Source organism: Perognathus longimembris, chromosome 4 (assembly GCF_023159225.1).
Source record: "Perognathus longimembris pacificus isolate PPM17 chromosome 4, ASM2315922v1, whole genome shotgun sequence".
In the NCBI taxonomy this organism is placed as follows: domain Eukaryota; kingdom Metazoa; phylum Chordata; class Mammalia; order Rodentia; family Heteromyidae; genus Perognathus; species Perognathus longimembris.
In genome coordinates, this window is record NC_063164.1 from 57,323,131 (window position 1) to 57,348,051 (window position 24,921).

The 24,921-nt window shown below is 36.5% G+C and overlaps 1 protein-coding gene across 1 annotated transcript in view; it reads left to right on the forward strand.

The window, feature by feature from the left end:
* Positions 1-436: 436 nt before the first annotated feature.
* Positions 437-24,921, forward strand: part of Slc38a11 (solute carrier family 38 member 11) — a 48,998-nt gene continuing 24,513 nt past the window's right edge. The window contains exons 1-7 of the mRNA XM_048344278.1: positions 437-515; positions 987-1,101; positions 2,670-2,744; positions 11,078-11,212; positions 12,608-12,673; positions 13,597-13,703; positions 15,989-16,068. Of these exons, the coding sequence (XP_048200235.1) occupies positions 477-515; positions 987-1,101; positions 2,670-2,744; positions 11,078-11,212; positions 12,608-12,673; positions 13,597-13,703; positions 15,989-16,068 (617 nt within the window). The 5' untranslated portion in view covers positions 437-476. The remainder of the gene's footprint in view (positions 516-986; positions 1,102-2,669; positions 2,745-11,077; positions 11,213-12,607; positions 12,674-13,596; positions 13,704-15,988; positions 16,069-24,921) is intronic.

The following is a 24,921-nucleotide window of genomic DNA, read 5'->3' on the forward strand; positions in this document are numbered from 1 at the left end:
AGGACAGGAGTGCCCTCTGTTCTTACCGGCATCAGACTCCAGCAGAGCCTAGCCAATTCATAAACGATTTGAAATGGGCCCTTTCTAACTCTCTACAATCCAGGCAAGACAAGGTGGGTGAATCAAATTGTACTTTGCAGCCTCGGAAAGAGTAGTTCTCCATCCTCCCTGAGGGAGGCAGTGAGGATCAGGACGGCACAGAAGCAGTGGAGGAGACAGGGCTGTCTGGGTTAGAAACACCCTGCAGCACCCCTGCATGGGGATTCTGCGCGTGGCTGGAGAGACTGTGGTGAGAAAGTAGTGGGGGCGTGACCACCGCCCAGCGACCTCAGCAGTGCCAGCCCAGCCTCCTGCAAAGCCGATTGTGCCTTAGACCTGGAAGTGGTGTTTGTGCAAAGTGGACCAGGAGGCTGGCAAGGTCAGAGACGGACTCCCAACCCCAGAACTTTCCACGTACTCAAAACCTCGGTGCAGCTATGAGTTACCATGGGCAGCAGCGCCTCATCCCCCCACAGGTAACACTGAACACCTGGGCTGGCTCTGAGCCAGTTCCAGTGGCTTCCTCCATCCTTGTGACCAAAGGTCAGCTACCACCCCATAGGGGCTTGGCTTTGCACTGCAGAAAATTTTCCAGAAGGAAAAGTAAAAATGCCTTTATCTGACTTAATTGATTTTTTAAAGAATTTTTCCCTTGGCCAGTATTTTTCAATACCACCTCTTTAATGTCACACAATCTCAATGCTGTCTGGGTAACTTATCCAGTTGCCTGTAAGGATTTGTGACAGCTTTGAGGCAGTCACTGGAGGATGGAGTTGCTTACAAAACTGTTGCATTGCAAGCTCTTATTCATCATTATTTTATTGTCACCATCGATACTATGTATTAGCATCAATGTCTTGTTAAAAATTTGCATTGGATATTTGTCTGACATTTTCCTTTGTTTTGGCATTAGTAAATAGTAAATCACCTTTTCATCCTTGAAATAGAGGGATCTGGATGACAGGGAAACCCTGGTTTCTGAGCAGGACCACAAAGGGAAATCTTGTCAGTCTGCTGCTGTTTTTAATGTTGTCAACTCTATTATAGGATCGGGTATAATAGGTGAGTCTTCTGTTTTGTTTTTGTTTTCTATTTTAAATGAAGTGGCCACATTTAAAACTCTTAGTATGCTGCTACTTTGGTGTTTTTTTTTTTTTAAGGGAAAAATTTGAATGAGAAAATTGGTGATTTTCTTTCACAGAAGTCTTTTCCATTTTCTTCCATAAAAGTCCTTCTAGTCTCTTTCTCAACAGGGAAGATATGGTTTTGATCATACCCTCTACCCTCCCCCAACACACACCAACAGCTGACTGCATTCTTCACCTGTCCTGCATAGGGTGTTATTCGAAAGCATTCCAATTCAGAAAAGGCAAGCAAAAATAAAATTCTGCAAGCTATAATACTAGGAATGTAACTTCTTACTACAAAGCTTAACATTTTACTTGCCTGAAATTTTGTGCTTCTCAGCCTGGCACTATTTTGTCTTATTTTTCCACTTGTTGATGAACTTTAGATTGTACATATATAGATCCTTTTAAAAAATTGGTACATAAATTGGTAGGACCCAAGGTGGATTCAAAACTTTAGAGGAAAAGATATCTCCTTAAAATTCTACTTGCAATGAAGTAGAACCTGTATTAAATGGTAGGGTTCTTGCCTAGCAAGCACACAGGACCTGTGTTTTAACCTCAGTATGGGGGGAGGGGGAGGGGTGGGGGGACTACAAAAATTCTTCTTCCATATTCTGTAGAAGTGTTGGAAATTCTGCATGGTGGATTCCTAGAATTGATTCTTAGTAGGGTTTTTTTTTAATTTTTAAGGAGAAGTCTTTTCAAAACACAAGGTTTTTGGAGTGGATATGTTTAAATTATTTTTATTTTGAATAATTTATCAATAACCTAAAATTGTTCAAATTTCCAAAATTACATGAAATAACTGTATGTCCACCCTTTAGCTTTATCAAAAATTGTTTTTATTAACTTTTTTTGACATTTCCTACATGATTTGATTCCAGTGTCAGTCTTCCATAACATCTCATGACAACACTGTTTTCCTTATCATCAGCTCTATTTTCTAAACTAGTACATAAGAAAGTTAGAGGGCTGGGGGTATGGCCTAGTGGCAAGAGTGCCTGCCTCATATACATGAGGCCCTGGGTTCGATTCCCCAGCACCACATATACAGAAAATGGCCAGAAGGGGCGCTGTGGCTCAAGTGGCAGAGTGCTAGCCTTGAGCAAAAAGAAGCCAGGGACAGTGCTCAGGCCCTGAGTCCAAGCCCCAGGACTGGCCAAAAAAAAAAAAAAGAAAGAAAGAAAGTTTGAGATCATTACTTTCTCTGCATTCTAGGACTTAGGTCATCCTCATCATTTGCGTAAACTGACATCTGATTTTCTTTTCTTGCTTTATTTATTCTTATTCCATTATCTGCTTTCTTGACACGCTCTTAATTGAATGATACCATATTTTGGAATAAGTGTTAATATGCTAACATTTCATTTAAGGACTTTCCTATATACTGCTTACAAATCTGTCATGAGAATATGTAAATTTACTCTACTATAAAGTATCAGAATTGGGGAAAATGTCTCTATTTCTGTCTTTTACTAATGTGGGGCTGTTTTCCCCTAGGACTCCCATATTCAATGAAGGAAGCTGGATTCCCATTGGGCATATTGCTTTTATTCTGGGTTTCATATATTACAGGTAAAATATCATATAATTGCCTACCCCTGCCTTTTAGAGTGAAATGGTCTACACACACAGAAATATACTCTACAATTGGATTTCCTGGCTAATTAAGAATTACATCAAAGGATACTAAAGAATTTAAACTTTAAGTCTAAGGAGATTTACTTTTCATATTAATCCTTTAAACAGATTAGTAAGAGGAGAAGAACCTAAATCCTTTCCATGTGCTTTTTTCTTTATATGTGAAGTGGCAGATGAGAAAGTCACTTTCAAGCTGGTGAAGTCTAAGCCAGGATACCACTCTCACAGTGTGCAGCAAGGTTTTGTGGGCAGGTGCATTGGGAGGAACAGCCCTGGACAGTCCTGTTTGCACAGGTGAAACTGAAGCCAGTGCTCAGTGATCAGGGCTCACCTGCGAACTTCTAATCAACTTTTTGTTTTTTGTGGGTTGCTTTTTTCTTTCCTTCTTTTTATAGTTATTGTAGAGTTGATATACAGAGGGATTACAGTTATATCAATCAGGTAATGCAGACAATTCTGTTTGAACCATGTCTCCCCTTCCCTCACTCTCTCCCAGTTTCTCTCTCCCACCCACAAGATATGCAGTTCATTTTCCAGACAGTGTCTAATGAGTACCAGTATTGTATTTGTTCCCCTTTATTCTACTTTTTCTGTACCTCCCATTACCCTTCCAAATACAAACAAACTAGCAACACAAATAAAAAGAAAACAAAACAGCAATGCCTCTGCTTCCTTTCCTTGGAATTCATTTCATAAAATATTATTTTATATGATCATATGCAGATACCTATCGAGCCTTTGCCAAGTATTCTTATGCATATCCTCCTTTGGCTTCAGTAAAAGTCTACAGTCTTATATAATTATCATGTCCCATTGTGAAATATATACATATATTTTGGTGTATTTATGCATAGATTTATTGATACATTCTAATTTCCATAAATGGAAGAAACCATGCAGCCTATGCTTCTTTTAAACTTTTTCCCTTCTGTTCCCCTTCTGAATGTCACATAGTCACTCTCCATTTAAATGTAGACTTTACTCCTAATTTTCTCTTCCTACTATCTTATGGTAAACACAGTGGCTTTCTTTCTCTTTAGGATCACTGAAATAGAGGCAGTGATCATAAAGAGACATGGACAGGGCTTTTGTGTTGTGGTTACCACAGTGAGCAACTAGATTCTCTGGAACCAGCTCGTGGCAGAGCCCCTCAGCTGCCTCTCTTTCTGAAGTGGTGTCTGGACCTCAATAGTTTCATCTGCCTGTGAGTTTAAGACCCCACTCCCATACTTGTTCCTGTATAGTCTTCAACTTATTACTGAATTAGAAATGCAGAAGTCAGGCTCCTTTCATTTATAAGGGCCCAATGTGTAGTGCAATTGGAAACTTGGAGCTCCATGGTTCCATGATACCACTAGTCTCCACCCAAGATGGAACCCTTAGCTAGTTTTCTGACCTCTCCTTCCATCCCAGCACTACTGAGAACACTCCATACATGAACTTCTTGTCAAGAGATTATTCCCATCTCGGTTTTGAGTAATCTGACCAAGATGTCTGCCTTTGAAAAAAGGTCTCAGACTTTCCAATCCAATCCTTAATAGTGTCATTATTCCTCAGACTAAGGAAGAAGTAATAGAGTATTCAATAGATACCATATCCAAAGCGGTAGAATCTTTGGACTGCTCTCCTCCCTGCCTTCTTCTTACCCCTCCTCCAAGAGCTAAGCCTCTTCTAGTTTTTACAGCTGTTTGTAGTTTAAGACCCATTGCTTGATAGCTTGGGACCCATCTCTTTGTGCTTATTAGCAGTTACTACGTTGAAAAAAAATGTGTTGCATTTATCAAACAAGATAGCATTTATCACATTTTTTAAAGCCCACTCAATGTTTATCTTTGTCCCTTTTAGATTTCCTGTTTCCTAGTCAGTCAGTGTTTACAATTACTGGTCAGGCATAATTTCAAAAATTCATTGAAAACAGTTACACACCCTAAACAAGTAGACAGGAAAGTTAAGCAGTATGTGTCACCTTGGATTCAGGATTTGAGAAGAATAAACAGTTAGTAAACTGAAATCATACTATACATAAGTGAGTCATAATGTAAATACCTTTCTCAATTGATGACATACAGCAGTAAGAGAGATTGTGAACAATCCTTTGTAAATCACCTATTATAATTTTTAATTAGTGGAAATCGTTAACTCATCCATTGGATGCAAATCTTTGAATTGTTGGGGAAAGAAGGGATCACCACAGAAAAGCAAAATATTTGATGTTATGATTCATTTTAGGTTTTTATGTTCTTTAACCTAACACTATAATTCAATGATGCTCTCACATTTTTGAAATATTGAACATTTTCATATCCAACTAAATAACATCAGTTCATTTGTAGATTATTTCTAAATCTGCCTGCATTTGAAGATCAAGCAAGATATCACAGTGATTGATATTTGAAAAACTAAACTTTTAGCCAGGTGCCAGTGGCTCATGCCTATCATCCTATTAAAAAGGCTGAGATATGAGGATTACGGTTTAAAGCCAGCCTGGGCAGGAAAGTCCGTGAGACTCTTTTATGATCTTTTTTTTTCCAGTCTTGGGGCTTGAACTCTGACCTGAGCACTGTCCCTGGCTTTGTTTTGCTCAAGGCTAGCACTCTGCCACTTGAGCCATAGCACCATTTCAGTTTTTTTTTTTTTTTGTATGTGTGGTGCTAAGGAATCGAACCCAGGGCTTCATGCTTGCTAGGCAAGTATTCTACCACAAGGTCACAATCCGAGCCCTGTGAGAGTCCTATCTCCAATAAACTATATAAAAATCCAGAAGTAGTGCTTTGGCTCAAGTGGTAGAGCACTTGAGTTGAGCAAAAGAAGCTCAGGGACAGTGCCTAGAGCTCAAGCCCAAGACTGGCAAAAGAAAAAAAAAAGAAAATCTAAAACTTTCAGGAGAATATATTTAAGCTATATTTTACAAACAGTTAAAAATGTGCATTTGTTATTTACTTGAGTCTTAAAATTGGTAACTATGAACAATAAATTTTGATACTTTATAAAAACTCTCAGCATTCTCAAATCAAACATCCAATTCTTTACCTAACTAACCCTCATGGATCTCTGGTGCTGGTAATGGCCTTTCAGTCTTCACCGTGAGTCAAGTCCTCACTGGTTTTCCTCCTTGTTTCTGCCCATCTAATCATCAGTCTTCCATGTTGCTGCAGAATGTGCTAAGACCTCATTGTCAGGTCAGTTACTCTCCCATTCAAAATGTTCGAAGTCTCTGAAATAACAAGACCATATAAATTTTTTCTTTCTTTTTCTGCAGTTTTCATTTTTAGTGTCATATCTATTTTTTCTAGTCAGTCTCCTTTTCTGTTAGCCATTGTGGACTGTCTCATTCCCCACCTATGGAATATTCTTTCACACTGCCTTCCTGATGATGCTATCCTGTTTGAGATTCCTTTCCTTCTCCACCTGGTGAGATACTGATTATTCTCCCAGGTGCTACTCACCTGTAGTGAAGCATTTAAGCAAAGGAAGTGATTGCTGCAACTTTTGTGCATATAGAATAGCTTAAAATCTCTTTATTATGTCACTTACCATACCAAATTAAAGTTCGATAGGCAGACAGCGAACTCTGCTGTACTGACATTAATTTATTCATCAAATATATACAAATCATCAATCACCCAGTGATTGATTCTGCCACCAGTATAATAATAAGAAACATTATCCAAGCTTTTATGAAGCTCATTACAAAGTGTGTCAGAAAGACAAAAACATGTATATAATCATAATATATCATGAAAAATACCATAATAAAGATCTGTACATGACGATCCATACACTGACATTTAAGTCAGCCTCAAAAAAATATTCTGACAAGGAGCATGTTTCTTTGTTTATGAAAAAAGTGTAAGTTAGACAAATAATGGCTGGTTACTCTTAAGCAGACAGAAATATAGAAAGGCAAAAGGGAAATGTGCTAGTGCTTCATTGTGGCTATAGTGTGTGGCAGATTTTCACTGTGGAGAGAGAGGGGTTGGAAGGACTTGCAGAGAGGTAAATGCAAAGACTGCCATATAATGATAATCATTATCATTTCCCCAGGACTGTCTCAGTGCTGAGCAACTTGCAGCCACAATATTAATCCTGATTCAATGAGGCAGATATTCATGTTTTACTTTATAGAGGGGGGAACTGAGACTTAGATTTAAATGGCTTACAACAGATCTGCAGTTACTAACCCAGAGTTGGGGTGTTGATTAAATGAATGCATAGACTATGGGACTACCCATCACCCTGGCCTTTGTCCTGATTTTTTTTATCTCTAGCAAAATGGAGTTCAGCCATTGATTTAATTTCTCTTATCTATTTTTATTCATTAAATGAGATACTAACCACTTAGTATTACTGTGAAAACCAAATCAGTTAACTTAAGCAAAACATTTGTTAAAAAGACCTGAGACACAGAAAAGTTGTGAAAGTATTTTCTAGAGTCTTAGAGCTGTCTTGGTACCTGACTCCAGACACAATGTTTTGCCAAGCACTAAATGAAAACTATCAAAGATAAATAGGAGGGCTGAGAATGTGGCATAGCAGTAGAGTGCTTGCCTAGCATGCATGAAGGCCTGGGTTCAATTCCTCAGCACCACATGAACAGAAAAAGCCAGAAGTAGTGCTGTGGCTCAAGAGGTAGAGTACTAGCCTTGAGCAAAAAGAAGCCAGGGACAGTGCTCAGGCCCAGAGTTCCAAGCCCTCGGGACTGGCCAAAAAAAAAAAAAAAAGATAAATAGGAATAGTACAACTTCTCGCTCATTAGCTTCTAGATGACAACAGACAGAGGATAGGCATTCCAGAAAGGTTGGCATGATGTTTTATCTTGTAGGAAGTCTTAAAGAGATAATACTTGTAATTTCTCATGAAAAGCATTTTCTTTATATAGAAAACACTAGATCTCTCTAGAGAATTTTAAGCCAAAGAGCCACTTGAAAGAGGGATAAAGGTAGAATGTTTTTGTAGAGAGGGGAAAATGGAAGTATCTGTGGGTTAGTGAACGACGGTCCTGAAAGAAAGTTTTTGTAACAATTCAGATAAGAATTTATAAAAGCCAAAGTTCTAAATAAATCAGATTAGAAATTAGAAGATACTCTTTAACATTAATGATGCAATAGTTAATGCACTTAGAGACCAAAGAAATATAGAAAATAAGGTGCTGAAGACTAGCTTCAGCAGTCGACAGGGTACCAAGAAGGAGTGTGGAGTAGGTGCAGGAGTGAGAGAGGCGGACTCAAAAGTGATAAGTTAGTCTCTGGCCCAAATAGCTCAGAGGTCTTTATCTGTGCTATTCTTAAGCAGGAAAATGGTTATGTAAAACCCTCTATTTATTTAAAGCAAGCATCTTTTACACATGACTCCAAGGGTTTTTTTTCCCAGTAAACTCTAACAAATTGTTTGCATATTGCTCAGTTGTTTATAGTTATTTTAACATATCCTGTCATACTACACATTGGGTTTCTAACCACAATAAAGCTTTGGTCAAAGATGTGAGACATCTCTTTATCTTAAAGCTTGCAGTTTATACATTACTTTTTATTTATGCTACCCAATGCCAAGTAAGTTAACCAAATATTTAACATAGTTAGTAATTGAAAAATCTCAAAGGGCCTCTCTCTTTTTGTAATTGTGCTTTAAAATCCATTATCCTTTTACTTTACTGTCAGGTTCAAAATAGGCATAAGTACACATTTTTGTGGATATTCTCCTACATACATTTCCTTCTTTAAGCACTATTGTAGCTGTTTACCCACTATTCCTTTTTATGTTAAGTCATTTGTGCACCATGGCTTTCCAAACTACCTTATTCCCTCCCAAATTAAAAGATTTGTGCAGGGGCTGGGGATATAGCCTAGTGGCAAGAGTGCCTGCCTCGGATACACGAGGCCCTAGGTTCGATTCCCCAGCACCACATATACAGAAAACGGCCAGAAGCGGCGCTGTGGCTCAAGTGGCAGAGTGCTAGCCTTGAGCAGGAAGAAGCCAGGGACAGTGCTCAGGCCCTGAGTCCAAGGCCCAGGACTGGCCAAAAAAAAAAAAAAAAAAAAAAAAAGATTTGTGCATCTCACTGTTTTTCCATTAATCCTAACTTCCATTTCTCTCTCATGGTTATAATATCCTGTCCCAAATCCTTCCAGGCTAAGTGTGGTCAACAACCTTTTTCCATTAATTGCTGCTCCTGTGGGGGCCTTCCAAATCCTACTTCCTATCATATATGCCTCATAAAAAGGTCCCCCTGTGGTGGAATTAACGGTTTCTCTTTTGTGGATGGAGTTGTAAGGCCCAAAATACCAACTCCAAATTTTGGGATTTAAAATGGGTTTTCTAGCTTTTAAAGCTAGGGGCATGAAAGGCTTATTGGACCCTGAGTCTTTCTCTTCATCACAAATAGATTTCTTTCTAAGTTTCTCATATAGCTCTCTTGCAGGTTTTTCTCCTTGCAGCAATCCTGGGCTTTAACAGATGCTATTTCCCCCACTGGTGAGGAAGTAGTTATTTTTTGTGTCAGTCACATAGTCATACACTTTCTTCTCTACAATGCCCGTATCTCCTGGAAAATATGTACAAATACAAATATACTAGGAGAAGTAGGAGAATCAAATGCCATCTCAGCCCCAGGCCTAGCCTACAAGGCTTTTCCTCTCCCGGATCCATGTCAAACCAATGGAAGGTGACATGAGGTTCCTCCAGTAAGGAATATCAACAAGCCCAGAGAAGTTCTAGGTTTCTGTTGATATTATTCATAGAAGTGGGAGCAAGTGAATAAGCAAGCAAGTTCCAATAGAAATACCAAACTAGACTTTGGACACTTAAAATTGGCTTACGTAGATCTCCAAGGTAACATGGAGTCAAGGAAATTTAGAGATATGGGGTGCATGCGCTCCAGACACCAATTTAGAGACTATCACATCTGTATGAAAATTAAAACCACAGGCTTGAAGTGATCAGAATAGAGTATTATGAAGTAGGAAAAAAAGCCCAAATATACGTAGTAAAAGAAACTGTTGAAACAAACAAATAGGCCAGTAAAAATACTGAAATGATTGAAGGAGACCCAGAAGAAAGTGGTATCATAAATACTAAGGGAAACAGTAGATGAAAGTAAACAGAAACTAAGAAAGTGCAAGGATGAGAGAGGGGGGAGGAGACTGTGAGAGCAGAAAACATTAACAATTAAAATTTAGAAAATAGAATTTAAATACATCGTCTTGGAGATTGTTAGTGAACTAGATAAAGAAGCTTTACAGATGTGAGAGAGAATTCAAGTAGAAACTATACTGCAGAGATTACATTTTCTTTTTTTTTCTTTTTTCTGAATTTCCAACTTAAATCAGTCAGGCACCACTTGTTCACATCTGTAATCCTAGCTTCTCAGGAGGCTGAGATTTTAGGATCATGGTTAAAGCCAACCCAGGCAGAAAAGTCCCCAAAACTCTTATCTTAAAAAAAAAAAAAAATCACCAAAAAAAAAAAAAACAAACGCAGAAAGGGGAGCTGTGGCTTTCCTTTCAGCAGAAAAGCTAAGGACAGTGTCAAGGACCTGAGTTCAAGCCTGGTACAAAAACCAAGTGGGGCGGGGCAGAGAGTCATGAAGGAAAAGAGAACAATTACAACACCTTTAATATCCAAACGTAGAGATCAGTACAACTGCAATGTCATACAACAAAAACACTGAATTGAATAAAAAGAATTAACTTTTTAAAATTTCTATATGTTTTTATCCTTGACTTTAATTCTATGGTTGGAACTGCAATGACCATGTTGTAAAGTTCACTCTTAAAAATATTCTCTTAACCTTAGTAGCTTTAAAATTGTAACTAAGTTTATTTACATAGAAAAAACACATGCGCTGATTGTTTTGAATGTATTAGTTTCTAAAAATACAATTAGTTTCTAAAATACAAGTAGAATTTCATTTATAGTCTTCACACTTTGTATGCCTATACAGTGTCTGAATACCAATGTGCTATTATTTGGACAGTTGGTAACAGTGGTTGTCATGTAGGATGAGGAACAAAAACTAAAGCCCTGGCACTTTGAATCTCACCTGTGATCCGCTGTTACCCAAGTTTCCTAGATACATTAAGTATATTTGTATGTTGATTGAAAAATATGCAACTGGAAAATACTGTACTTCACAAAACACCTGAATGAAACTATATAAGCCTTGTCTTGGTAATTCTGCACCATGAAATAAACTCTTCTTTAAAATTTCCCTTTTTCTCAGTGGTATTGAAATAAAAATGTAAGTGTATTCTGACATTTTTCCCCCATAGACTTTTCCCTTGTTTTGTTGATAAAAGGAGGGGCTCTTTCTGGAACAGACACCTACCAGTCTTTGGTTAACAAAACCTTTGGCTTTCCAGGATATCTTCTCCTCTCTGTCCTACAATTTTTGTATCCATTTATAGGTAAGATAATTATGAAGATGAATATTTGAATTATTTGTTTTGTCATACAATCATTTTATTGTTGTTGTTGATGTTGTTGTTCTTGTTGTACCAGTTGTGGGGCTTGAACTCGGGGCACGGTGCTCTCACTTGGCTCTTTCAAACAGGCTGGCAGTCTGCCCCTGAGACATGCCTTCAGTTCTAGCTTCCAGTTGGTTACTTAGAGATAAGAATCTCATGGGTTTCTCTGCTGAGCTGGCTTTGAACAGCAATTCTCAGATCTCAGCCTTCTGAGTTGCTAGCATTATAGGTATAAGTCATTTCTAAATGGAAATAGTTTAATAATGCCTTGGGAATCATTAAGGAAAATTAGCAGTTGAAATACATTCCAAATTAAAAGTTCATTGTGTACCATTTTCTTCCTTATTTTCTGGCCCTTTGGGTCTAAATTCTAAGTCTTTTTCTGAAATAAAATGAGAATGGTTTTCATTTGATTAATGTTTGAGCATTTCTTATTTGGTAAAAAAAAATAATAAAATGATCTGAGATGAAAGTGAATGAGAGAAGTAATAACTTTCTCTTAAGACTCGATGCATTATTTTTTAACTAAGTATTTGTGAAAGCCATGTGCGAGTTTAATATCCTAATGTTTGAGCCATGATCATGAAGTGTTGCTTGACACTTTGTAAATCGATAAAATTTTAGTATAAGCTAATGATCAAATTAAGTTTATTTTTATATCAATATCAGAGAAACTCTTACCCCAGTGGCTGCATCTGTACATTACCACAGGATGATAAGAATGTATTTCCCCTAAAATGTTACATTTTCAATTGATATTTTGATACCTTTGAAATTTACTATTGTTATTCTTCACTTAAGCAGAACATGTGTGGAAACTGAACTTTAGCCATGAAATTAGTTGTATTTTAAATGTCTACCAAAACTCATTGTTTAAGAGTACTCTGGGACCATCAATGTATAAAGTAAATTTTTTTTATAAGGCAAAATGATACCCTACATAGATTTGTTAAAGTTGTACAAGTTGATAATCATAGCATATCTGTAAAACTAGTGAGATATACCAACAGTTGGAAAGTAACAACTAATTATATTTAAAATATTTGAGACAGGGGTCTGGGGATATGGCCTAGTGGCAAGAGTGCTTGCCTCTTATACATGAAGCCCTGGGTTCGATTCCTCAGCACCACATATATAGAAAACAGCCAGAAGTGGCGCTGTGGCTCAAGTGACAGAGTACTAGCCTTGAGCAAAAAGAAGCCAGGGACAGTCAGTGCTCAAGCCCCAAGTTCAAGCCCCACGACTGGCAAAAAATTAAAAAAAAAATCAATAAAATATTTGAGACAAAATATGTGATGCTTTATTGAAGACTTTTATTTATTATTCTATTTTTAGCTATGATAAGTTACAATATAATTGCTGGCGATACTTGGAGCAAAGTTTTTCAGAGAATCCCAGGAGGTAAGTAAAAATAGGAGGGTTTAAGATATTCATATGTGTGTGTTGAATATATTCATATATGTATGTAAACATATGTGTGTACATATGTTTCTTTTAGTTGGTGGGCACCTAGATTAATTATGTAGCATAGCTGTTGTGAATAGTGCCACAAGAAACATAAATATACTGTTATCTATTGTGTGTTTAATTATATTCTTTAAGGTATATAATCCAAAAGTGATCTAGTAGAATCATATGATAGTTCCATTTTTAGATTTTTTATTATTTTTTGGCAGGAGAATCCTCCATACTGATTTCCAAATGGATGAACTACTTTACATTATCACCAACAGCGTATATGTGTGCCTTTCCTCCCCACTACATCCTGGTTAATATTTGTTACTATTTTCTTTTCATTCATTCTCTTTCATTCTCTCTCTCGCTCGCTCGCTTGCTTGCTTGTGAAAAATCTACTAAGAATTCCACTAATTCTACTAAGAATTCAGACAATTCCACTTCAATTTTCACATTTGATGATTATTAGAATAATTTAAAACCATGAGTCTGTTTGGAAAGCAGGAAGAATCCAATTATGAGATGATTCAATTAATATAAATGTAAAATTGTACATCATCATTTGAAAAATGTGTTCCTCTTTAAATTATTTCTGTTTTTTTCATCTTATCTTGCTTTGGACTTTAGTAGCAACATTATTGTTGTTCATGCAAAATTTATGTTGTCATATCTTATAATGAAATGCTTGACAATTTAATTGTGGCAACAATGTGTTACTTTTTATTTGGTGTGTTCTGTTTGGCAGTACAGGGACTAGAACCAATGGTTTTGTGTATGCTAGACAGGCCTTCTATCATTTGAGCCATGCTTCTAGTCCTCTTGTGTTAACTTGTACCTGCAAGTACTAAATAATATTTACTTCATTGTAGTTGATCCTGAAAATCTGTTTATTGGCCGACACTTCATTATTGTGCTTTCCACAATTACATTCACTCTGCCTTTGTCCTTGTACAGAGACATAGCAAAGCTTGGAAAGGTAATTTTTACTTTTCTTTTAAATAGACATAGAAATGAGCTTTGTTACTTTCATTAATTTTTCTTGCCCACAGTCGGTTTGGCAAAGTTCTTATAAATATTTACTAATGTTTATTTTTCAAATTTACTTATTGTTATGCTAGACTGACTGAAACCTATGACAATCATTTAATTGTGACTGAATAACCACTGGTTTGTTTGAGGTAAATGGAAACTAAAGAGTGGGTAAATGCAAACTAAATACATCTTTCCTTCTTCCATAAGGAAGACATCTCAACTGAGCTCAGACAGTGCCTTTGGAAACTTAGAACATACAAAGAACTATGCTTAAAACATGTCTAGTGGAAAGTGTCCTATTATTTTGTTGGTAATTTAAACTATTTAAACTTAAAGTAAGCACCCAAAGAAATGCTAAATGTTTGAAGAGAGATATATGTTAAACCGGATTTAATCTTTAGATAATGAATATGTGTCTCAAATATTACATGACGTCCATTAATCTGTATAACTTTAAATTTTCTCTGTATCTGTTAATAATTTAAAAATTAACATAAGTTAAACTGAGAAGTCAGGATGAATCACATCAATGGCTTTGGGTATTTTAATTTGTATGGTACAATGACTATTATTCTCAAATTCTATTCAGTAAATTTTTAGTGTCTGTGTATTTATTAATCAATTCTTGATGATTTGAACAATATTTTGTGTTTATTGCAAAAGAGGACTACTAAACTTTTTCTAATGACACTAAGCAAGTAAGCTAATAAAATCATCCATATGAAGTTTCATTTATCAGGCTGTATTTTATTCCCTTATTCTCAAGATTTTACTCAAGAAATTTTTGTCATTGTGTCTAAATGATTTTTTGTTATTTGATTTTAAGAAAAAAATCTTACAACATAGCCCAAACTGGCCTGGAACTTGCTAGATAGTCCAAGCCTGTGTTAAATCTCATGATCTTCCTTCTTGTACCTTCTAAGCACTGGGATTACACAAATGCACTACCACGCACAGCCTAATTAATTTTTTGACAATCATTTTTCATATGATACTTTTACGTTCATATGACTTTTAGTTTTAAGTTTCTAAGAGTTGATCTAGTCTTAGTTTTTGCTGTAATAATAAAAACATTAAATATCAGTGATTTTTGGATACAATCATTACCCCTTTCTCCTAGGTAGAGTAGAAATAATATTTGAGAGCATCCTGACTACCATGTCTTTTCCCTCTATCAGTAACCAAAAGCTCAACAAGATTTGTGTCAAAAAAGGATTTCATAATGTGTCAGTTGTCTGAATAATTGAACATTTCCCTTTCAACTGTTCAGTGTAAGCACAAATGTTATCTTCTGAGAGAAGACAGAAAACATTCACAAAAATACTACCACTATTAATGATACCTGAATGTTTTCCTCTAAATGTCCCTTGAAAGTATCTTACTGAAATTTCTAAATATTTAAATCTCCCAAAGAGCCAAGCACATTTGTAAGAAGACTTGCTCTGGAATAAAATGCTCAGATTTAAAAATCCCCTTTCTGTCACTTTCTAGCTGTGTAAGCTTAGACATATTGAATCTGTTTCTCAAGAGATCAATGGACTCATACGAGGAATTTCTTTCTAATGGAACAATAACATATTACAGAACAAAGAATGAGAATCACATAAAGTAAAATAAATTTATGGTTTTTATTAGCTATCTTAGGAAGAAATCTAGATTCAAAATTAAGAATAGAAACCAGGATAATGAGTGCACAGAGCTAAAGCACACTCAGAACGATTTATATTTTAACTGGCTGGAACAGTGACAGCTTATAGGACTAGACACTGAAGAGACCCAGAACCACAAAGGAAAGACAGAACAATGGAGCTAAGGAACAGAGTAAAAGTCAAAAGTTCCAGAAAGTTATTTGGAAGGTACATCCATTGTACTGCAAGTGAAAATGTGATATAAAGCAGAGACACAGGAAGACAAATTGCATATGTCCACATTAAAATAAAGTTGAGAGATAAAAGGAAGAGTAATTTCACTGTTACTTTCTATCCAGGAAGCCATTAAACAGGTATGAAGTCATGTTAAAAGATCACAAGTCATATTTGACCATTGCTTATCTTGAGAAACTGGGGGACAAAGACTGATACCTGATAAGTTACAGGCCTGAGGTTATCACCAAGAATCTATAAACCACGGAAGGATAAAAGCACTTTGTGCATGTTTACCCAAGTAAAAAATATTTTGAATAAAATAACCTATATTCTTCACCAATGATGTCTTCATTTTCTTTTGTAGATATCCTTTATTTCCACAGTTTTGTCGACTCTGATTCTCGGAATTGTAATGACAAGGGTAATATCATTGGGTCCACACATGTAAGTTTCATTACACTCATCTGTCTTTGATTTCTAGCCTTTGCATAGATATTTAGATGACAGAAATGCAGAAATGTAATCAGAAACACTGTAGGCCTTCAGTACATAGAGTGTAACTACAGATAAGTAAATGTGCACTTTTCAGTTGAAGACTAAAGAGATTAAAGAAAGTTTATTTAACATTTTGATGGTCATCCTAAGAATTGGAATAAGGAAAAGATTTTAAATGGAGTTTGATTTAGACTTTTAAAAATTTCAGTTTAAACTGAAATGAGAAAGACAAAGCTTGGTTTGAACACGTGTAATCCCAGTACTGTGGAAGCTAAAACAGGATAACCCATAATTCAAGGGCAGCCTGAGCTATACAGTGACACTCGAACTCAAAAGAAAAAAAAAAAAACTGTACTGCAACGTGTGTCTTACTCCAATTCTCTAATTGAAATTATTATAGTCAGTACGAAAGCTGTCTTTTATTCTCTTCTGATTATATTATTTAATTATTTTGTTAAAGTGCTCTTTCATTTAACTAATAATAAAAGTTAGCGATGATATTTGTTTTTTTAAATTTCTTTTTATTGTCAAGGTGATGTACAGAGAGGTTACAGTTACATAGCAAGGTAGTGAGTGCACTTCTTGTCAAACTTGGTACCCGCTCCTTCATTTTTCTCCCTGTTTCCCACCCTTGTGCCCCCAAGTTGTACTATTCATTTCCACCATATTGTCTTGTAAATATTACCGCTGCATTGGTTCACCTTTGTCCTTAGTCTCAACATTTTGTTGTTCCCCTTCCCTTCCTTAATTAAGATAAATGTATATACAATATCTAGAGTACAAAAAGCAAATGCAGTATTCATCACAGCACAATTTGTGATTGCTAAAATATGGAACCAGCCCAGATGCCCCTCAGGAGATGAGTGGATCAAGAAAATGTGGTACATATACACAATGGAATTCTATGCTTCTATCAGAAAGAATGACACTGCTCCTTTTGTAAGGAAACAGAAAGACTTGGAAAAAACCATACTAAGTGAAGTGAGCCAGACCCAAAGAAACATGGACTCTATGGTTTCCCTCATAGAGAATAATTAGTACATGTCTAGGATAGTCCTAGCAGAAGATCACAATAGCTCAATAGCTATGTCTGTATGAATACATAAGATGATGTTAAACAAAATGAACGTCAAGTTATGGAAACAAGGGGTAATATCACTGCTGTACTTATTTTCAACATGCCTGTGAAACCTTGTCCTTTTTCCCCGCATATTCTCTTCCCGTGGTTTAACCCCTGATATGACTGTAACTGATTCTAGTACCCTGGATATTGTATATACGTGTATTGGAACTAGGGAAGGAAAGGGGAATATAAAAACTGAGAGACAAAGGATGAAAAGACAAACCAATGCCACAGCAATATTTACAAAACTATATGGTGTAAACCAAATGTACAGCTTACAACTCATGGGGAAAGAGGAAAATGGGGTGTGGGGAGGTGTGGGAAAAATTAGGGAGGAGGTAACGAGTTGAACAAGAAATGTAGTCACTGTCCTACATATGAAAATGTAATCACTCTGTACTTCACTTTAACAATAAAGAAAAAAAGAAGGAAAAAATCAAGTACAGTGACAACAGGGGATTAAATCATAGGAAAAAATGAAGGAAAAAAGAAATAACTTCAGATAGTACATTAAAAGCAACAACAACAATGAAAAACCTCTTGTTTCTATATCTTGGCATTCATTTCACTTAGCATCATCTTATATGATCATATGTACATAGCTATTGAGCTTTTGTGACCCTCTGCTAGGACTATCCTAGACATATACTAATAATTATCAATGAGGGAAACCATGGAGTCTATGTTTTCTTGGGTCTGGTTCACTTCACTTAATATGTTTTTTTCCAAGTCTTGCCATTTCCTTAGGAATGGGATGATGCCATTCTTTCTGATGGAAGCATAGAAAAGCATTGTGTACATATACCACAATTTCTTGATCCATTCATCCACTGAGAGGCATCTGGGTTAGTTCCATATCTTAGCTATAGTAAAATAATGCTGCAATGAACATGGTTGTCCTGGTAGCTTTAGTGTGGTCTTATTTGTGGTGATTTGGGTGGATGCCCAGAGTGCGATTTCTGAGTCATAGGGGAGCTCTATGTTTAGTCTTTTGAGAAACCTCCATACTACTTTCCAGAGTGGTTGAACAAGTCTACATTCCCATCAGCAGTGCAGTAGCGTTCCTTTTTGGCCACATCCCTGTCAGCATCTGTTTTTATTTGTTTTCTTGATAATGGCCATTCTAACTGGGGTGAGGTAGAATATCAATGTTATTTTGATTTGCATTTCTTTTATGGCCAAAGATGTTGAGTATATATTCATGTGTCTATTGGCCATTCTTATTTCTTCTTCAGAGAAGTCTATCTTTAAATCTTTAGCCCACTTATTTTTTTTTTTTTTTTACCAGTCCTGGGGCTTGGACTCAGGGCCTGAGCACTGTCCCTGGCTTCTTTTTGCTCAAGGCTAGCACTCTGCCACTTGAGCCACAGCGCCACTTCTGGCCATTTTCTGTATATGTGGTGCTGGGGAATCGAACCCAGGGCCTCATGTATATGAGGCAGGCACTCTTGCCACTAGGCCATATCCCCAGCCCTTTAGCCCACTTATTAATGGTGGTTGTTTCTTTGGGAATTGGTTTGGGGTTAATTTTTTGAGTTCTAAGTATATTTTAGATATGAGGGCCTTGTCTGTTGTATGGTTCGTAAAGATCTCCGAATTTGTGGTTATAATCAAACCAAGAGAGTTGTTTTTGAACAATGCATAATAAACATTTGTAGAAGAAATGAATAATACATTAGGAAATTTGTATGGCCACTTAAATATGTTCTCTATACTAAATAAGAAAAAGTAAAATTAACATAAGCCATGATTTGAGCATTGAAAGGAACACTGAGTCTCCAGTGAATGGTGCCTGAGGAAAAAGAAAAAACCAATTCTGGCAAATAGCTCTAACTGACAATGCCACCTACAAGGTCATTTATTCTCCCATCTATTTATACTTGTTCTACTATATTACTTCCTTTGTAACTATATTTGTTTATCACATGTTTTGTAGCTCACCAAGAAGATATATTTTAATATACTCTAGGTGTACTTGGAGGATAGCATGAAATATCTAGTCTAACTACATTTAATATGGCCTTATTCTTTGTAAAAAAAAAAAACACAGACACATGTTTTGAGCGGATTTCAATAGAGAAAGAAAGCATATGTATCTGTCATCATTATAAAAATGTTCCCTTCAACTCACTTAATCCTAACTCACAGGAACATTAGTCAGATTCAGTTGTCATTACATACACAGCACCCCAGCCTGAGTGGCTTATACACGTTCTTTCTCATAGCTCTCCAGGCTGGAAGTCTATGATCAGAGGGCTAATGTGGTTGGGCTATGGCAGTGCCCCTTTTCCCCCTTCTGTGGTGTCCTCAGGTGGGAAAGAGGGGCAAGAAGATCTCTGTTGTGTCTGCTAATAATGGCCCTAATCTCCTTTGGGGGCCAACCTTTATGACCTCTCATAATTCTAGTTACCTCCCACAGTCCTCTCCTCCAAATGCCAGCATACTGGAGTTCTGGCTCTAACATATGACTCTGGAGATGACAAAGATTAATCTATAGCTGTTCGAAAATACACTCAGTTCACTTGTTACATCATGACCATTTTAGTCTTGTATTTAGCAAACATTGCTTCTACAGTTCTTGGTTGTGTTGTACCCTGAAAGAAAAAGAGGGTGCCTAAATCACCACCCATTACAAGCTGTACCGAAATTGTTTATTTTAAAGACAAAAGAAAAACAATCTCAGTATGCACTGTGGTATGAAAGAGGGGCAGTGGCAAAACCAAAAGAGTTTCTTAATGATCTGTGGAGGGGCAGAAGGGGACTTTCTCAAAGAAGAAGATCTGATATCTTGAAAGATTTATTGTAATGTTTCTGTCTAGATAAGGAATAAAAGATATTAGATAAGCCAAGAAGGATAAGAAAACACAAAGGCATATATTCAATTCTATAGATACTAATATACCATCTATTATGTTGGTATTAAATTCAGCTCTAGCTTTCAGAAGCTAAATTTATAACAAAAAACAGTGAGTATATGAATAATATAATAGTAATGTCTCTTTTTGGAAACCCAACTTGGCCTCCAACTCTGAATCTCCCCTCTCAGCTTCCTTGTACCCAGATTTGCTTTGAGCTAAACTTTATATTATAACATAATGAACTATTTTGATTGAAACTTTTTCTATAAAAAATTATTCAGGAACAGATTATTGTGTTATAGATTGTATATATATATGAACCATTAAACAATATTGAAAGGAAAACAAGAAGAAGTAAATTAGAAAACTTACATAATGGATTAATCACCAATTGTGCCCCAGGAGAAGAATGACTGAAAGGAATGATTTCCAACATTGGATTCACATTGGAATCAGGTGAATAGCTTTTAAAACTATTATTGGTCACGGCCTGGTTGCTCATACTTGTAATCCTATTCAAGAGGCTAAGATATGAAGTTCAAACTTCAAAAGCAGCCTGGACTGGAAAATTGGTGAGAGTCTTATCTCCAATGAACCACCAAAATGCCAGAAGTGGAGCTGAGGCCCAAGTGGTAGGGCACTACCTTGAGGGGGAAAAAGAAGAATCTCAAGAGCAGTTCCCAGGCCCTGAGTTCTAACCCAGTACCAGTACACACACATATACACACACACACACACACTATTGTCAGGGAGTGGTCTACATTCATAGTTTGGGCCAATGTGATATGGTAGCCAGGATAATAAACTCATTTTTTTTAATGGTTGATGATTCTGTGAATAAGGACTTATGCCTTCCCAGATTAAAAACATTAAAATCATGAATATATAGACTAAGGTCATTTCTAACATTCAATCTTAGATTCTGTTACTTTACTATTAGTGATTATTTTTCACAACTGAGTCTCTAATGTTTTTTCGGTATTTCTGTATACAAAACGTCATGTGAATTGCTATCATGAATACAGAGGGAAGTAAACATATCTCTGCTCTAGGGATTCCATTTAGTTGAAGAGATAAAGTTGTACAAATGATGATCAATGGACAGTACTGTTTAACTTAGGAAAAAGGGAGAGAATTCACTTCCAGGTGGAGTTGAATGCTTTGATTTTGTAGCCAAAGAGCTATTTTCTTTGGTTGCAAAGAAAATGTGGCTTCTATGTTCCTCTCCTGATTATATAATATTTTTTCTGAGCATTTGAAGTTTTTTTTAACAACAGAATGTTTACTTAACTCTTCCAATATGTTAAAGGACTATATTTTAAACACTGTGCCACCTTTTATTTCTGTTTGAACACTACTGCAAACAACTTCTGTCTGTCCTTATTTACAATCGAGCTAATTAAGTCCCATGTCCAGGGATTGTCATAGCAGCTAGTCAAGCAGGCTTCTTTCTGAGAATATAATAGTCATAAATGCTTATAATCCATAAAACATGAGAAATTCAATACACCATGTGTGATTTTCTTCATTTCTGATTCAAATGAATGATCAGAAAATCTATAGTTTTTTTTTTTCATATGGCTTTTAAAGTGGTATTTGAAAAGGATCTTTAAACCCACTATCTGAAAAAAAAAGAAAAAAGGTGGGAAGGTCTGTAATGGCTACTGGTATTGACCTTGTTGCTATGGAAACAGCTTTTTAGTGGTTGTGTTTTAAAAATAAAACACAATTCAATTTCCTTTTCCATAACTCATAGGCCCATAAATTCTGCTCTTTTGATATGATTTGAAATATCTCACAGTCCAACGACTTTCAATTCTTTTTGGAAATTATGTTCAGTTTCATTCTGTTTTCTAACCTTTTGCTTTCTAAAAACTGAGGTGGCAAGGCAATTTAATTGCTTTCCAGAAAGTGTGCAAGGATAAAAGTGCAATAATGTAGTTCTGCCGCTGTTTTATAGCTACAATGAGAGGCATTATTGCTACAAAATCCCTTATTAATATTCAACATTTCACAATCAGAATGGAAACAATAACATGCAATCAAATCTCCAAACCTTTTCTTTTACTCTGATTAAGACATCTTATTTACAGCATTTTAATCAGTAATATAATGTTTTAAACAGAATTCCAAAGCAGAGTACCAATGACTGAAGCCTATAATCCTAGCTACTTAGGAGGCTGAATCCTGAGGATCACAGTTCAAAACTAATCTAGAAAGCTTCATGAGGCTCTTTTTGTTCTTTTGTGGGTGAAATCTTGAATCTTTATTAGCAACCATGATTTTCTTAACCATCTTAAACTGTCCTTGAACATGAACCAGCACTCTGAAACACACTGAAAGGCTTTCTACGTTGGAACTTGCAGGGCTGCCCTCAAACCCACTGAAAAGATGCAAAGACCTGACCAGGGCATGCTGGAGACCCTAACACTGAGCCTCTGGGCTCACCTCCTCTCCCTGCCCCAGACAAAATCTTTGAAGTCCTACCACATTCCACATCTGTATTTTTTTTTTTTATTCAGCGTGGATTTTCCTGTTCTAGGAAGAATACATGGATCTCGTTCATGAGACTCTTACCTCCAATCAACCAAAAAAAAAAAAAATGAAGTAGAGTTGTGGCTTAAGTGGTAGCATATCAGCCTTGAGCATAAAAGCCAAGTGAATGTTTGAGGCTTTGAGTTCAAGGCCCAGTTGTGGCACCAAACTAAACAAAGAAACAAAAACATCACTAAACATTTTTAATGTATGTTTATACATACAAAATATATCTTTCCAGGCTGGGAATATGGCCTAGTGCCTTGTGTACATGAAACCCTGGGTTCGATTCCTCAGCATCACATATATAGAAAAGGCCGAAAACGGTGCTGTGGCTCAAGTGGTAGAGTGGTAGAGCTAGCCTTGAGTAACAGGAAGCTAGGGACAGTGCTCAGGCCCTGAGTTCAAGCCCCAGCACTGTCAAAAAACAAACAAACAAAAAACAAGCATATATATATATATATATATATACACACACACATATATTTATATCTTCCCCAAATATATCAGTTCATATTTGTTCCCTTACCCTTGTACATTTTAGCTCTGATATTCACTAATTTAATGTTACATGTAAAGAACTAGTGGAGGTTAAAGAAAGGATAAGGAAATGATCACGATAAAGATGCCAGCCTTCAGTGTCTGGCTAGTGCTACCTCTCTCTTCTTCCAGCATTGTGTCTTGAGCTCTGCTTCCTGTAGTGTGAACAAAACCCATGTGTCTTCACATAGTTGAAGGAATGAAAAGAAAAATAGTGGCTGAAGTTATACTTTCCAGTTCTTTATAAAGTTGCTCATGGCCTTGACACCTCTCAAAGGATGCACATCATGATACTGCTGGACCAGGGATCATTTCTAACATAAACTGTAGAGGAGATATGACCATTTGAACCACAGAACTTACTTCCTCCTCACTTCCCCATCACCACTAGCTATAGTGGTCTTGTGTTTAAGAAGTTTTGGTGATTCTGAGGTGAATTTTATCTAGAATGGAATGGGAAATGAGTCTAGAGAATGAGGAGAGGCTTTACTGAGTCTGCTCCTTAGTTGATGGCTATTGCTAGTTCTTATGCACAGGAGAGGCTGTATCAAATGTGTATTTTAATTGGTCTTCTATAGCAGGAAATATAGGGACAGATGGGAATGGAGAAAACTGGAGGGAGGTTGTCTACCAAAAGTGTCAGGCAAAAGATAATTGCAACAGTGTAGGATAAAGGCTGGTAGAAATTAAGTAGAAGTGAAAATCAAGTAATGTGAGGCTGGTAAAATCTGTAAGCCTTATTGTCTAATTAAGGAGTTTAGGGATATGGCTTCAGCCCCAAGGGTTGGGGTTATAACCAAGTCTCCACATCATATATCTAGATTGGTACATGGTCATATTTCAACATTAAACAGAGAATATGAAAGTTTGTTCAGCTGATTGCATTTACTGAATGTCTGCTGCATCAGTGGCAATTGTAGATCCTGGATTTATAAAGACAGAAAGGGAAGAAAAAGGAAGGGAACAAGGAAGAGGAAGAGGAGGAAGAGGAAGATGAGAAGAAATAGGAAGGGAGAAGGAAGGAAGGAAGGAAGGAAAGTAAATCTTTCCCCTTTTCCACCTACATGCTACCTGATCACTCCAAACTACAATAATAAGCACAGAGACTTGACAGAGGAATTGGAGATAATATAAGCAAAATTAAAACAAAAATAAAACAAAATGAAACAAAAGATGATGAGTTAGAAGGGATTAGTGTCCCAAATGGCAAAAAAAAAAGTGCGTAAATATTTATGGTGCCAAAAATGTTACACAATTCATATTTTGAAGTCTAATATTATTTTCTGGAAAAAACAAAAAACACCCTCACAGTAAATGTTGTGTAAATTGTAAATCAACTTTTACATTTTGCCATTAAAAAGTGAAAGTTTGCATGTTGAGAATGATTCCTAAGAAGAATGATTTGCTAAGCAGCTTTCTGTGTTGTCTGTAGAAGAGAATGAAATATACTAAGTGTGGAATGAGGAAGTGGCAGAGGTATCAGCTGGTGCTGAGCTGAGGGAAGTGGTCAGATCTGCTTGCAATTTATAGTGTGTGGTGTGACAGGAAAACTTGAGACGTGTGCACTTGAAGATGTGAAATGTTAAAGGTGACTACATGAAATTCTCATAGCCTTCTAAGATTGTATAATTTGGAAGGTGCTTCTGTTTTGTCATGTACCACAGAGAGCCATGAGGTTGACTGACCCTCTTGATCAGATGTCTAGCTTTCTCAGGCTAGACAGCCATTACCCTGAAGCTAGTTTTC